We start from the raw sequence: 16,920 nt of genomic DNA, 5'->3' as shown, positions 1-16,920 counted from the left end.
CAGAGGCCGAGGGTCCGAAGGCTCTTCAGTCGTCGGCCGAGTCTCTCTTGGAGTTCGCCTTCTCCTCATCCTCTTCCCTGATGGCTTGGATTTGTTCTAAGCTTTGGTGCGGGACGGAGCCTTCGTTTTCCGCCCCTTCTGACCGCTGCTCGTCCTCGATGACTTTCTTCCACATTTTGTGGTTTTCCATTAAATGCTGCATTATCTGGCAGTAGATTTTTCTCTTGCATTTCTTCTTCTCTGTGAAGGAATAGCGACAGGTTCAGGTTCAACAAACTGCGGCCCTCGCGTCACACAAAGCAGCGCAGCGTTACCCCCCAGACATAATTATAAATCACGCGCCCCTCTACGTCACAGAATCTGACGGCAGATATAATAGTCGCCGTCATTCCTGCTCTAAGGACTCAAACGTTACTCGCTCCTCTGCCTCGTCTTCTATATAGAAATAAAGAAATATATACACATTTATATACCGTATTTGCTCGATTATAAGTAGATCCTGATTATAAGACGACCCCCCAAAATCTAAATATTAATTTAGGAGAAAAACAAAAAGCCTGAATATAAGACTACCCTATAGGAAAAAAAGTTTTACTAGTAAATATTAATTCATGTAAACAATTTTTTCATATTTAATAAAAGCTATGATTGAGAAAAATATATATTTTTTTATTTCCTTTTATTTGCCAACCTGCCCCCCCAGTTATGCACATCTGCCCCCAGGGTTGCCACTCTGCCCCCAGAAATGCCTTATACCCCCTATTTGCCAGTCTGCCCCATGATCACACTCCTATCAAGCCAAGGCAGCCAGTACATGCTGGAACCTGGGGATGATAGGAGTGTGAGTACAGCCTCCCTATGCCATGCTACCACCACCACCCCCCTTACACATCCATGCTATCACACACTCATTCACAAACATTTAAATACTCATTCATTCCATTCAAAACCCTCCCCCACCCCCTTACCTGAACTGCAGATCTCCCACTCGCAGACTTCTGCAGGGGCCCGGCTGTGCGAGCAACTTCTCTGGCCCCGCCCCCAGAGGAAGGAGGGGGAGGCGGAGTTATGTGACACTTCTAGCTTCCTGTTCTCCTGCCACTGGTAGAAGAGAAGCTGCTCGTGACCAAAGCACCAGTAAGCAGCCTGGCCCCAGCGGAGGTCTGATTAGAAGACGACCTCGATTATAAGACGAGGGGTATTTTTCAGAGCATTTGCTCTGAAAAAAACCTTGTCTTATAATCGAGCAAATACGGTATATATGCTGTATATACCCCAGGAGCCACCCGTTACCTTACAGCATGGATTATCTCTGATAACGGAGCGTTCATTGAAATGGTACAGCAGCAAGAAACACATTTTGTAGATAAGTGGAACAGCCTCCCAGCAGAAGCGGTAGAGGGTAACACAGTGAGGATATTAAACATGCACGGGATAGACATACGGCTCCTGAATCTAAGGCGACTGATTAAGGTTTGAGTCTTTACAGCAGGAGAAACAGGCGACTAGACGGGGGCCGTCAGGGGCCGATCTGCCGGCGGGTTCCGGGCTTCTATCAGATAACATAAAGTAGAAAATGCAAACAATTTCATGTAACGGTAAATGATGATGATTTTATCTCCTTCTAGCAGGTGGATGAAGCAGGAATGATGAACGCTGGAATACTTCGCTGCGGCAAACAAGGAGTTACTGAGTCTTTCAGGTTATGTAAGAGGGACTGACCCCCCCCATCCCTAACACGCAGGGGCAGAACAACACGCAGGGGCAGAATAACACGCAGGGACAGAACAACACGCAGGGGCAGAACAACACGCAGGGACAGAACAACACGCAGGGGCAAAACAACACGCAGGGGCAGAACAACACGCAGGACGAGAACAACACGCAGGGGCAGAACAACACGCAGGGGCAGAATAACACGCAGGGGCAGAACAACACGCAGGGGCAGAACAACACGCAGGGGTAGAATAATATGCAGGGGCAGAACAACACGCAGGGGCAGAATAACACGCAGGGGCAGAATAACACGCAGGGGCAGAACAACACGCAGGGGCAGAATACTTTTCCTCGGGATATTAATCTGAACAAAGAGAAGTTTTCCTTGCGGATCGGCTTCGTTAGTAAATACTTTGCCCCCCTGGGAGAATTCCTGACCTTTATGGGAAAAAACAACCTCTTTTCACTGAGTCTCAATAGCGTTTGGGGTTAATAGACCCATTATTAGCAAATTTAGAGAACAATCACTTGCTTTTAGTCTAAGGGGGAAGCTCATTGGCTGCAGGGAACGGTAAGCATTTGCGGAAAGGAGCCGCAGGGAGAATAAGCTATTTACCCCAGTCCAAAGTGGCCAGCCGCAGGGCTAGTGACCGATACAGACAGTAACGGACCAGCCGCAGGGCTAGTGACCGATACAGACAGTAACGGACCAGCCGCAGGGCTAGTGACCGATACAGAGAGTAACGGACCAGCCCCAGGGCTAGTGACCGAAACAGACAGTAACGGACCAGCCGCAGGGCTAGTGACCGATACAGACAGTAACGGACCAGACGCAGGGCTAGTGACCGATACAGACAGTAACGGATCAGCCGCAGGGCTAGTGACCGATACAGACAGTAACGGACCAGCCCCAGGGCTAGTGACCGATACAGACAGTAACGGACCAGCCGCAGGGCTAGTGACCAATACAGACAGTAACGGACCAGCCTCAGGGCTAGTGACCGATACAGACAGTAATGGATCAGCCTCAGGGCTAGTGACCGATACAGAGAGTAACGGACCAGCCCCAGGGCTAGTGACCGATACAGACAGTAACGGACCAGCCGCAGGGCTCTTGACCGATACAGACAGTAACGGACCAGCCGCAGGGCTCGTGACCGATACAGACAGTGAAAGACCAGCCCCAGGGCTAGTGACCGATACAGACAGTAACGGACCAGCCGCAGGACTAGTGACCGATACAGACAGTAAGAGACCAGCCCCAGGGCTAGTGACCGATACAGACAGTAAGGGACCAGCCGCAGGACTAGTGACCGATACAGACAGTAACGGACCAGCCGCAGGGCTAGTGACCGATACAGACAGTAACGGACCAGCCGCAGGGCTAGTGACCAATACAGACAGTAACGGACCAGCCGGAGGGCTAGTGACTGATACAGACAGTAACGGACCAGCCGGAGGGCTAGTGACCGATACAGACAGTGAAAGACCAGCCCCGGGACACAGACAGTAACGGACCAAACACTGGTTGCTGCAAAACTGGAACTTTGAATATAAAGCTAATTCTATGTTTTATTATCAAAAGATTTCCAACATTTAAGACACATAAACCAAAATGCAAGTATTTTAGTGAATCAGAAGATAAAACTGGGCATTTCTGGAAACTGCGGATAATCACAGCCTGTACAAAGATAAATTGGTCCGTTTCAGTGTTTTCAGATAACGCTGCACACGGGGAAATAAATGTTAGCATCACGTATAATCATCACGTGTAACCATCATGTGTAATCATCACGTGTAATCAGGAGCTTCTAGAAAATCAATCATTATTAAGTGGATCTGTCACAAAATAACTTCAGCAGAGCGTAAAATCTCTACAAACGTCCCATTTTAAAAATAATCCCACAGGGATAAAAAGAAATATAAAATTAATTACAGGACGCCGAGGTCAGGTGCATGCTGGGAAATATTGTGTCCGTAGCCCAAGAGACTAGTAGTGATGTCATTGCGTGTTTTATTGAAAGTAACCGCTATTTTAGGAATCCCAGCAGCCATCTTGGTCTATGAACTTTCTGGAGACTGTGAAAGTTTTTGGGTGACAGATCCACTTAACGGGATAATAAATAGACAAGACACACAGTAATGGGATAGTAACGTGGTTTTCCTTACCCTTCCCTGAATTTATCCCCCAAAAGGCATCTGTGAAACAACAGAAGATCTGAGATGACATACTTGTTAAAGACTCTGACGGCTCGGACGTCTCCTCCTCAGTAGTGTCTCCGTCATCTTGTTCGTCCGTGTCCCCCGACTCGTCGCTGTCTTCTAACCACTTCCCCGGCATCAGTCCCGCTGAGTCGTAGGAGTTGCACAGGGGTCCCACAATGTGCGTGATGAAGGACTCCTGGAGTTTGGCGAGCTGGGGTGCCGAGCGGTCCATGAATGGGCTGATGGGGAGGCCGAGGCTGGCTTCTTCATCTCCCTGAACCGGAAAGCAAGAGACGTTCTGAAAGGCGTTCGCCAACCCCAGCCTAACGTGACGTGAATCTACGACTCTGTGCCGGGGCCGTCGCACAATAAGGGCTCCGCAAGGGCAATGAGAACGCGAGAAGACGTTTCATTCATAAAATATTAGGGCGTTGGAATAAATCCTACCGGACGCTTACAGCTGTTTCCAGAAACGCGTATTCATTCGCAGACAAATTGGTCTTAAAGGGGGGACTTTCACTAATTTTCATTACACCCCCCCCTGTTACCTGTTCGTAGAACTCGTTCACGATGCCTTCTGTCCACTTTAAATGCAGCTCTTTGCATTTGGCCGGCCCGTTGATGTCCGCCAGCTTAATGCACATTTGGCAAACCAACAATCGGTCGTTCTCATTGGTCCAATCAATTCCAGGCCCCACCTCCTCGTTCACCTGTCATAAGATATGGTAATTACTGTAGAGCTGCCGGGAATGATTCCAACTCGCAGGAAGATCTTTACAATTTGATAAAACATTAAACTAAACCTCTGTGACATCACCGAATACCAAGAGACCGCGTGGATGTCGCATCTCATAAGAGACAGTCCTAGCATTATTCCTATTTCAACTGTTATTAAAATGCTGGAGACATCACATGAAGTAGATAAAGCCCATAGATCATTGTGGAAATTCCAAGAAAATGACTCAAACCCTGAATCTTTCACTCATTTTCAAGTCTCCCTAGCCCCAGTAATTGCCCCTGACCATGCTGTACATGTGCACCTCACCCCACATTCCCCGATACTCCAGGGCAATAAGGGGCAGAATGTGTGAGTGATGCAGCGTCTCTCTTATTACTTGGCTGGAGTGATCACTTGGGCCCCTAAATATACCCAACATTAACAGACGTTTCCGTGATCAGCCTGTAATCGTTTCGCTGAACGCTCCAAAGATCAGAAGGAAGAGAAATAAACTCTAACCTTTGCATTGAATTCAGCCAAGAAATCAAAGTGCTTCTTTAGGTCAGTGGCCAGAATTGCCTCAATCACCAGAAAGCGGAACCTCTTAAATTCCATGTGGTCCAAATTCACCAAAAAATTATATTCTGGCCTCGAAAGGAAAAGGTTCCAGGCAGCAGCAGCGTGATGATTCTCCAACACAGACCGGTCGTTGTACAGAACTGCCTGAAAATGGGCCACAGAATTTATACAGAACAGTCCAAACACATCACAGAACCGTACACCCCTTCACAGAATTCATACAGAACAGTCCAAACACATCACAGAACCATAACCCCTTCACAGAATTCATACAGAACACATCACAGAACCATAACCCCTTCACAGAATTCATACAGAACACATCACAGAACCGTACACCCCTTCACAGAATTCATACAGAACAGTCCAAACACATCACAGAACCATAACCCCTTCACAGAATTCATACAGAACACATCACAGAACCATAACCCCTTCACAGAATTCATACAGAACACATCACAGAACCGTACACCCCTTCACAGAATTCATACAGAACACATCACAGAACCGTACACCCCTTCACAGAATTCATACAGAACACATCACAGAACCGTACACCCCTTCACAGAATTCATACAGAACACATCACAGAACCGTACACCCCTTCACAGAATTCATACAGAACACATCACAGAACCGTACACCCCTTCACAGAATTCATACAGAACACATCACAGAACCGTACACCCCTTCACAGAATTCATACAGAACCGACTGAAAAAGGTCCAGAGAATTTTACAGACATGAATAAAACGCGTTACCTGGGGCGCACTTGTCGCGACAAGAAACGCGTTTGTTCTTCCCGGATGGTCGTAGTCGTGCATCGCCGCCGCCACGTACAGTGCCATGAGCTCCAGGGACGGGATGTTCCCCGACAAACATCCGTATCTATCATCGGAAGGATTGCATGTCTTGGAGAACACGTATCCCATGTGTCCGTGAGTGATTCCGCTGTCAGAATCTGAAAAAACGTAACAAAAGAACAGCTCAAAGAAAAAGAGTTTTTGTTTACATAAATAAGACTTCATTTTCCTGACTGATTGTCCAGCTTGGCGAGACCCGTGAGCCGCTCGGTATCAGACGCTACTGCGCATGGATATAAGTGAGTGAGCAGGGAGCCTGAGCTAAGCGAACGAAATAGTCAGCCATCGTCATCTCTGGGATAAGGAGAAGCGTCCAGTGCTACATACACTGCGGATCAAAAGTTTGGGGTCGCTTAGAAATTTCCTTGTTTTGCAAAGAAATGAAGATTTTGTCTAGTACAATAACATGAAATGGGTCAGAAATCCAGCACAGACGGGGTTAATGTTGTAAATGACTATTCTAGCTGGAAATTGATGATTTATCACTCCCATCACTCCTACGTCCCAATGGCCCTTTAACACTCTCATCACTCCTGTGTTCGAATGGCACTTTGTGTTCGCTGATCCATGTTTAAAAGGCTAATTGATCGTTAGGAAACCCTTTTGCAATTATGCTACAGCCAGAAATTTGCTTGTTTTCCATGAAAACAGCTGAGCGACTCCAAACTTTGAACGGTCGTGTACCTGTTCCCGCACCCCCACGGCGCTCGGTGCAGCACTGGGAACAATCCCCTTAAACCCAATTCAACAGATTGAGCTTCTGTAACCAAACGCATTTCATGGGGAATTAAAACCAAAAGTGTAAAACTGCTTACATATTACCTGAGTCGCTGGCAGAGCCCTGGTCGCTGACAATAGTCTGGAGTCCGGGGATGGACTGCGTGCTGAGATACCAGACAGCGTGGAGGACGTCGGTGGCGTGAATTCGGTTGTGATCTGTTCGGAATGAGACATAAAACAATATTCATGGTATACAGTACATTTATTTCTAATGTTTCCGCTGAATTTAGCAGATATTTAATTACACAAATTATTGCTCAGGTTAGACACCAAGCTTGTGAAATCCATGTAAAAATCCTCTACTCACAGGGGATATCTCTGTAGCCGTTTTCCAGAGCATGGAAATAATTCATGAATTCCCGTAAAGGGATTTTAAATGTTTCCAAAAGACCCATGTCTTCAAAAAGCCGGTAAGACATCTGCGGAAAAGGGCATGCGATTAGGAGGATTATTATCATTTTGGGATGATATTATAAAAACTGTGCTCAGGAGGTCCATTGGAAAATAAAGATGGCTGCCCCCATATTCCGGAAATGTCTATATATTCCGTAAAACAGACAGAACAGAAGCGGGTTAAATCCCGGGTTAAAGCACATTTTCTGGCCAGTTTAACTCTTTTTGTTCTGAGATGAGTTTCCTTTGCGGCGTCTCACCTGGCTAAGGATTCGGCCGCATCTTTGTCCTGTTTTTTCCACCAAGTCAAATATAGGAAAGTTCCAGTTGTTAATGTCCGCCATGAGGCCCTCCACATTCTCCATGACTAGCGGCTCTGGAGCAAGAATTGGTTTGTCCTGTAAGTGAGGGATCGTATTAAATACGATGCACACGCCATGTAAACTTTCCTCGAGTCGCTCGGACTTCACACCCTTCCTGCACTTCTCGGGGTACGCTCCCTTTTCTTGTGTCCTTAGAGCCCATACAAAATGTGTATCGATTGTTGCCCGCTAATGGGTGTTGTCCGGCAGTCTCAGGGGCTATTAACCATGCATCAGGCATGGCAGTGTTCACGCTTAAACCCGTCGGTAAGTGCAGTAACCTCCTGCGTCTCTATGTTAATTCTATTCCGGGTTTACGAGTTCACCCACCTCGGCTGGCGCTAGCGGCGGCAGGGCGATGGAGTCCGCTCTGTACGTTCGGCAGGTGGAGTCTTTCCGCGGCGTCTTCAGATCTTCGGCGCACCCTGCCTCGTCGTCGTTGGGCGCGATGTCGCTGCTGTCGCTGTGGTTGGTTTCGTGGGTGCTGTCGTAGTCTGACGTGGGATGTGACGGCTCATCTGGAAAACAAAACCGCTTTATAAGTAATAATAACATCCAGCTAATCTCTCAGATGGTGACGGACACTTCTAGCCAGTTTACTTGATATCGTTTAATTCTTCTGTGGGGAAAATGAAGATAAATTGCTGTATTGTACTTGTCGTTTTCTGTAAAGTTTTCATCTTGTACAGCGCTGCGGAATCTGTCGGCGCTTTATAAATAAAGTATAATAATAAAAATAATAATAATAAACAGGGACATATCCGGCCGGGTTAATTAACATAAAATGTATCGCTGGGTTTTATCTCATTGTTCCCATCGGTTAGATTGCCTGGGATAGAAGTTATCGCTGGCTCATGATTTCCGAGAATCCCAATAGCTTAACAGTTATAAAGACAGAATGATTTGTTCATTTAGGGTGATTTATCTGAAGGGTTAATGTCTCTGGAGGGAAATAGGTGAAGGGGTTACCTGTCCTGTTTTCGGGGTGCGTTACCTCCGGGCTGGGCTCCGTTACCCTGTCATCTGTATTACTCTGGCTGTACGATCGTCCGCAACTGCAAAGCACAATATCTGGGTAAATTGGGGAAAATAAAAGCTATTTCCAGAAATACTGGAGAATAGTGAATAAGGAATATCCCAAAGAGATAGAATTACCTGCTGCAGACGACGGGCGGCCCAGGGAACTGCTCGGGAATTTCAGGGGCGCTCTTGGTGCTGCTTAACGTCTTGTGGGGGTTCAGGCCCAACCGGCTGATGTCGCTGGGGTCTGAGAACGGAACCGGGAGGGTCTTTATGGTGGGGCTGGCGGCTGGTGTACCGTGCACGGGCGAGTGGCAGGGGGATGTAAGGGGCGAAATATTCGGCGGGATGCCTTTCAAACATAAAATACAATGCAATCGAATCAATAATCCAAATACAAACCCGCACGTTTTTGGTAGTAAATTTATTATTAACGTTAAGACCCAAAGATTTATTGTTCAGCCTCAAAAATGCTGCTTAAAACAGACTCAGGGAGCACATGTGAAATTCATTACAAACCAAGGAAGGGTCCAAACAACACAAATTCCACATGCTTTACGAGCAAAAACCCCTAATTCTGAACACAGACCCCCTGTGGTCCTGCACCCTCCGATATCCCAGCTTCAGAGAGTTTCCGGGTTCCCCATCACACCCGCTCAGCGCCCAATTCCTAGCAATTCATATGCCAGTTAACTGAGGCTTCCGCTCAAACAATTCTATGCAGAAGCCATGAATTCATAGAATATTAATAAAATATGACTTAACCAAACGATTTATGATATTGCTCTAAAAGGTGTTTTCTGTATGCCCAGATTTAGAATAACGCTCCGGTGATGGACCCCGTCCTCTCAGACCCCGCAGCTCTGTTACTTTTCTTACCTTGCCTTCTTTTAGAATTCAAATGATTTGTATTCGGAGCGTACGAAGACGAGAAAGTGCGGCTTTTGGTTAAATTCCCCGAAACAGAACTGTTCCACGTGTCCGAGCTTCCGCTGCTGAGAAATTAATAAAGAAACCAACGTTAAATAATCTGAAGTTTGGGTGTTTATCAATGTACCGGGGATGGATACACTGGATGCTCTTTATTCAGCCCTCTGGACAGAAGGTACGTGGGTTTAATGCCTTCGCACCCTCGTGTTGTCATTATTCATCCTCCCCGGCTACAAACATAACAGCTCTTCCAAATATCGCCGACGTCTCGGACCTGCATGACGATGTGTCCAGGGGTTTGATGCTCCCGCTGCGGTCTCGCCTCACCGGGGCCGGTTCTAGAGTTGGTAAACCTGTGGCTGACGTTGTCGTCGTCCACGTGGATGAAACTCTTCGCAGTAATCCCGGAGGAAGACTCCTTCTTAATCGCTAAATAACACAGAAACATTAAAATCGCCATTAATGCCTAAAAATGACTAAAAAAACAACATATGGGCTTTAAAACGCGCAGACAGGGGAATCAGGATCTGCTTATTAGCTAATTATTATTTATTGCTAAGAAGGTTTGCAATGGAATGATAAATTACCATTAAGTTTGGTGAAATTCTGATCACAGAAGAAAAAACTGCAAATATAAAAGCAATTTGTTTTCTTTATTTTTACTAATTTTTAATTATTCTAAAACTGAGCCAAAAACAAACAGGGAGATGGAATATTCATTTACTAACTGGTCATTATTAAATATATCTCAAATTATGATTCTTGGTTATTTTTATTCCAGGCAGGCAGTGCATGATCTGTGTCATGTGAACATGCGCAGGGCACTGTGGGTAGGCTCACCAGCAAAATCTGACAGCAAATCAGTTATCAGATACAAACCTTGGCCATTATAACCATTATTATTTAATTATAATTATTTTATTATTATGATAATTATTATTTTCCCAGCTGTTTGGCCAGGACATCGGCCTCTATAGACTCCTTCTCTGGGTACCGGTAGATTTACCTTTGGTATCGCCATCTTCTCTCCCTTCTCTGACCCTTCCTCGGAGTCCGAACACGTGTAGTTCTCGTTGAAGGAGACCAGTGGGTTGACGCGGGGTTTGTGAATGGGCTGGAAGTTGAGTTGAGTGCTGAGTAGATTACTGACGGCCCGTAAGGACGTGCACACATGCGGAGGCAGCGAGGGGTCCGCCAGCAGGTCCGTTATAAGGCCGTGGGCTTCCCCCATTACAGCAATGTCTACAGTGATACTGGTTCCTGATGACTGAAGCACAAAGAGCGCCAGTTACACAGCGTTACCGGGAACTACCGGAAAGAACTACGGGAAAGAACTAGGAGTAAGAACTACGGGACAGAACTACGGGGAAAGAACTACGGCAAAGAACTACAGAAAAGAACTACGGGAAAGAACTAGGGTGAAAGAACTACAGGAAAGAACTACGGGAAAGAACTACGGGAAAGAACTACGGGAAAGAACTACGGGGAAAGAACTACAGGAAAGAACTACGGGAAAGAACTACTGGAAAGAACTACAGGAAAGAACTACGGGGAAAGAACTACGGGGAAAGAACTACGGGAAAGAACTACCGGAAAGAGCTACAGGAAAGAACTACGGGAGAGAACTACGGGAAAGAACTACAGGAAAGAACTACGGGAAAGAACTACGGGAAAGAACTATGGAAAGAACTACAAGAAAGAACTCCGGGAAATAACTACAGGAAAGAACTATGGGGAAGAACTACGAGTTTCAGAGATACCAGTTGCCATTTACTAATAAAAAGGTCACATTTTAGCAGGAGGCTCTGGGAATGCAGAAATTTACACATTATTTCATGAAAACGTAATGTCCGGAACCAGAGCACACAAGACGTGCCCGTGGGACAGGCGGACGGACACGCAATAAACGCGTCAAAGTGCGAATTCCAATGGACTCTCTTTTAGGTTAGTTTGAGCAATTTGCACTTTATCCCAGTTATTTCTGTATTTATTTGGCACTTTCTCCAGACAGTTAATAAGAATATAACGCGACCCGTAACTCCTCAGATGTAATAAATTCGGCTCTCCCAGCTGGGTCCTGTAAGCCAGAGACCAGCCAATGACCTCCAGCAGACACCGTCCTTTGGAGACGAGGGCCAGGCGGCCCCCAGCGCTCCCTTGTCATGTTGAGAGGCTCCGGGCCCCTTGACACCCGCATTCATCTGAGACACGCAGCTCCCCAGAGGTTGACATTGAGCACAATCCGCCACAATTAGTTCTACGTTCCAAAAATCACAGATCCGAGCAAAAAACAAAGAAATATTTTATCAGAATGGCGTTCATCCAAGAAGCGTATCCCCCCCCCCGCGAATATAAAAAAAACATCTTCCAGCAATTATTGTGCAATTTCACCCAAAAACAACCGTTATAATTAAATACAATTGAGAAGGGGATCCTTTACAGACCCAAACGGGAATCCATTACAAACCCAAAAGGGGATCCGTTACAGACCCAAACGGGGATCCATTACAAACCCAAAAGGGGATCGTTAGAGACCCAAACGGGGATCCGTTACAAACCCAAAAGAGGATCCATTACAAACCCAAAAGTAGATCCTGATCTGTCAGAGAATCGGCTAAAGCTGAGCTTCTGGCTATCAGGGACGTTTCCCGAGGGCCTTTATGCCCAGTAGGGGCCCCAACATGTATGATTGGGAACCAAAAGCTAAAGTGTAACATGTTCGGGGGGCTCCTAGCAGCGGCCCCGGGGTCCCTCCTGGCTTTAGGGTCCCACCCCGGACACTTGTACCAAATGTAACAACTGGTGATGGGTTTGGGCACTCGGGGCACTTCGACCGACGGACTCCAAGGAATCGATTTTAGCCAAAAACTGTCATTTTATAAAACAGAAGCTGCAGCGTTTCATCAACGAGCCTCGTAATGCAGATTATTCATCCTTAGATCCCCTTTCAGGGCAGAGAAGGCGCAGCTCAGACGGATTCTTTCATCGTTACAGAAATATCACATTTATCGAGGAACTGACAGAACAAACGATGCGTAATCGGGGGGTCAGGAATACTCAGTACGGCGGCTTTACCGTTACCTCCAATATCAGCCGTTTCTTCTCATGATGTCATAACAGAGAATGTATTCGTTATTTTGTCGGGTCTGGTAAATTCCGCTCGCCGTCACAAGGTGGCGCCGTAATCCCACAGCGAGGAGTCCGCCCCGTCAGGGGTAAATCGGACAGAGAATATTTCATAAAGTGGGAACTGGATGCAACAAACGTAATTCACGTAGAAATGATTTGGGAAACGCCATTTGTTTCATCATGAATAAAATCAAGAAAACATAAAGAAATGGACAAAAAAAATTCCTGTTTAAATTAAACGATTTAATAGAAGAAACGCAGATATAACTCAATGTTACAAAACTTAAAGCTGAAAAAATTGAGATTTCTGCTTAAAGATATTATCTGAAGTTATTGTGTGCGGAACGTTTGGCTCTCCTCCGGAGGACTCTCATCGCAGAGAACCGACGCTCAGAACGTTCAGACGGACGGCTCGAGACACACGGAAACGTAAGAAATAATCCCACTCCGGAGGACTCTCATCGCAGAGAACCGACGCTCCTCTCGGGGCTTTCCTGACGTCAATGATTGGGTTGGATGCGGAGGAAAGGAGTGAAGTTCGTTAACGAAATGGATTTTTTTATGAAAAAGAAATGGTGGGAAGGCCGGTTGGCATCAAGGAAACAAGGGTTAAAAACTAAAAATAAATAAAAAATATTAGAATTTACCACGAAATACTGAAAATCCCAACCAGGAAAAACTAATTTAGAAAAATAAACTATTTGGCAAGAATGTTTTGTATTTTTCCAAAATGTGATTAAATCTAGTTGTAAAAAGACATAATTCCAGCGATATGCGAAGAATAAAGCGAGGGGCGGGGAGAGGCGACGGCACGGCTGACGGGACCCTCACTGAAACTATTTACAATTTGGCGGCCGCAGGCAAGGGTAACGCTCCCGTCCCGTGTAACACGCCAATGATGGGAAATATGTGACGCCAATAACATTGTATCATTGGCGGTGACTCCATTAACCGCGTGTGTGCCGGGGCTCGTCCGCTCGTGGTGAAGCCGCGTTCTGCTCTCCTCTCGGGCCCCAGAGCACGATTAAAATGTAATTGAACCTTTTGGCCTCCCGCATAACTTTACAGACTCCTCATGGCTTCTTTTGGAAGAAATATGCGTTACTGAGCCACAAGTTGACCAAACGATCAGACTCCAGCATGGGAAATTGGCAAACAAGGATACGTGGAGCTCGCGACACACAATCTCCCATGTAGCGCGGGGCTCTCGTTATATGACGCTCCCAACACTCGTTTCCTCATTCCGGCGAGGACATTTTTATTTCACTCGGTGTCTTATAGATCAATTTATGTGTTTGCCGAGGTCGCGGAGTAAAAAAGTACAAAGATTAGCAAGCCATAAATCCACCCAACAAGCGCCATGTGTCAGGTTTTGCCCCATTCCCAGGGAGAAGGTGAGACAAACAAGAACATGGTGTCAGATGATGTCATAATGTAACACGTAAAGAAGTTCGGTATCACTGCTGCAACCAAAACATCAGATACAATGTGACGTTCCCTTGTTTCTTCGGGCCAGGAGGATGGGGCAGTTATAATACCAGCACAGGGGTGGGAAGGGGCACATTACTACCCCAGCGAGTATCCGGCTTCTCTCTTCTGCAGGGTTTATTCATTAAGGAGGTTTGCGGTTTTTCCGTCATCGCTCCAGGCTCTGGGTTAAGATTTTGCCCCACGGGGTCAGCTCATTGCCGCCATCTTAGCAGACATTGGATGGGCTTCGAGTGCATCGCTGGGAGCATAAAGTCAGCTCAAATCTTCAAAAACTTGGTAAACACGAAATAAGTGATCAGGACGAGCTGGAAAATATATTTCATTTTACCAAAGTATCCTCAGAACTCATTGAGGTCGGATCTCCAGCCTGTCGTTTTTCACCCCGCGATTAACGAATCCACTCAGATCTGTCTCCATAGATGTTTCCAAATCGTCTGAACTCCCTCTACAGATAACCCTCCTCCACTAGTTCACGGGATCATAAAATGATGGAAAAAACCTAAAGAGATGATCCAAGTCAGACTCCAATCATTCGGAATTCTGTGGAACTTCTGCGGCTCGAGCCCTTGATTGTGCGACGGGCGGTTGGCGAGCGATAATAATGCGTTCATCTGCAGGATTTATTCACGGCTCCAAGAAAAACCCGGGCCCCGGAGACTTTACCGGGTCTAACAAAAACCCATCTATCGCCACAAGGTCGGGTAACGCCGTCAGCTGGCGCCCTACCCGGCCGAGCGCTGCCAACCTGCGCGGCATACATTTTTTTACATACGATTCAGTAAGTGGGGAGTGATTACCCGACGCGCCTCGCAGCCGCATGCCGTCTCTCCATGACATTCTCCCAACGCGCCGGTATCAGTGATTTACGCTGTTGGCAGATCTGATGTCGTTCCGCTTTTAAAGGAATTTAAATATAGATTTGGCTTCTTTTTCAGCTGAATAAACGGAACAATCATTTTGAAATCATAAAAAATGTATTGGAAGCAGCAGATTTATGTTTACAAAACCAATATCAAGGCGACGAAAAAAAACCCAGCACATCTTTCAAAGTTTTAAAATTTGAGAGAACTGACCCCAAAACTTTGTTTCCTTTTTTAAGCTCAGCGTGAAAACCTCCGATCACAATTCTCACACCGCGTTCCCTTAATAATGTTTTTTTTCTTTGTTCTTTCGGTGAAATGTTCATATTAATAAAAAATCCCCCAAAACACTTAAAAGGAATCCATATCCCCGTCTCTCAGACCCCCAGACCTTCGCCCCCCGGGGCGGCTGAAATATTATTATTATTTAGTATTAATCTCTGTGTAGAAGTCAGGAAAGAGGAGGAAGATAAATCACGCTCCGCGCCGGCCTTAACTGGAAATGTTTTAAAACAAAAGAGACATTTCAGAACGCGGGAGCGTGGGGTATAAATATAGCACCAACATACGCCATGGAGATCTACCCCTTACTGAGGCACCAGCCCCTCTCACAGGCGATAGACACGGTTTGCCCCAACGTGTGCAGCCTGTGGGCTCCTGGGGGTCTGTCTGCAGGGTGCGGACGCGGTTATTTCGGTCTCTTTGAGGTTAAGTGCCTCTTCTGCTTTAATCTGTAATATTTTAGTTAATATCAGCGCTGCAGCTTCCACCTGAATCACAGGGGCAGCCAATGGGGGGAGAGTCACTGGAATGCGTTGGGACTTATTTGCCCCTGAGCTCTGAGGACTTGCTGCTCATACAAAGATATTATGTATTAAACACATTCGAATGAAGGCACGGAATGCATGCATAGTGCTGCACCCTGGAGCACACTGCAGTGCATGGCAACATGCTGGAACACACTGTGGCACATTACGGCATGCTGGAACACATAGCGGCATGTTGGAACACACTGCGGCACATTACGGCATGCTGGAACACACTGCGGCATGCTGGAACACATAGCGGCATGCTGGAACACACTGCGGCACATTACGGCATGCTGGAACACACTGCGGCACATTACGGCATGCTGGAACACATAGCGGCATGCTGGAACACACTGCGGCACATTACGGCATGCTGGAACACACTGCGGCACATTACAGCATGCTGGAACACACTGCGGCAAGTTACGGCATGCTGGAACACACTGCGGCACATTACGGCATGCTGGAACACACTGCGGCACATTACGGCATGCTGGAACACACTGCGGCACATTACGGCATGCTGGAACACACTGCGGCATGCTGGAACACACTGCGGCACATTGCGGCATGCTGGAACACACTGCGGCACATTACGGCATGCTGGAACACACTGCGGCACATTGCGGCATGCTGGAACACACTGCACCACATTACGGCATGCTGGAACACACTGCGGCACATTACGGCATGCTGGAACACACTGCGGCACATTACGGCATGCTGGAACACATAGCGGCACATTACGGCATGCTGGAACACATAGCGGCACATTACGGCATGCAGGGACACAGCAGCACATTACGGCATGCTGGAACACACTGCGGCACATTACGGCATGCTGGAACACACTGCGGCAAGTTACGGCATGCTGGAACACACTGCGGTACATTACGGCATGCTGGAACACACTGCGGCACATTACGGCATGCTGGAACACACTGCGGCATGCTGGAACACACTGCGGCATGCTGGAACACACTGCGGCACATTACGGCATGCTGGAACACACTGCGGCACATTGCGGCATGCTGGAACACACTGCGGCATATTGCGGAATGC

At 46.9% G+C, this 16,920-nt stretch overlaps 1 protein-coding gene across 1 annotated transcript; it reads right to left on the bottom strand.

The window, feature by feature from the left end:
- Positions 1 to 25: 25 nt before the first annotated feature.
- On the bottom strand, positions 26 to 16,632 carry LOC149273370 (cGMP-inhibited 3',5'-cyclic phosphodiesterase 3A-like). The gene is made up of 15 exons (XM_089506381.1): positions 16,546 to 16,632; positions 10,576 to 10,836; positions 9,844 to 9,998; positions 9,519 to 9,634; positions 8,775 to 8,991; positions 8,589 to 8,674; positions 7,950 to 8,137; positions 7,518 to 7,655; positions 7,172 to 7,283; positions 6,907 to 7,020; positions 5,983 to 6,182; positions 5,159 to 5,362; positions 4,470 to 4,631; positions 3,949 to 4,195; positions 26 to 240 (listed from the first exon to the last, which is right to left on the bottom strand). Exons 1-15 carry the CDS (start codon positions 16,630 to 16,632, stop codon positions 26 to 28), a joined length of 2,502 nt encoding a protein of 833 aa, XP_089362507.1.
- Positions 16,633 to 16,920: the final 288 nt, after the last annotated feature.

Source organism: Sceloporus occidentalis, unplaced genomic scaffold, assembly GCF_023333645.1.
Source record: "Sceloporus occidentalis isolate IW3139 unplaced genomic scaffold, rSceOcc1.0.p SCAF_382, whole genome shotgun sequence".
NCBI lineage: Eukaryota > Metazoa > Chordata > Lepidosauria > Squamata > Phrynosomatidae > Sceloporus > Sceloporus occidentalis.
This window is presented reverse-complemented; position numbering and strand designations above follow the sequence as displayed.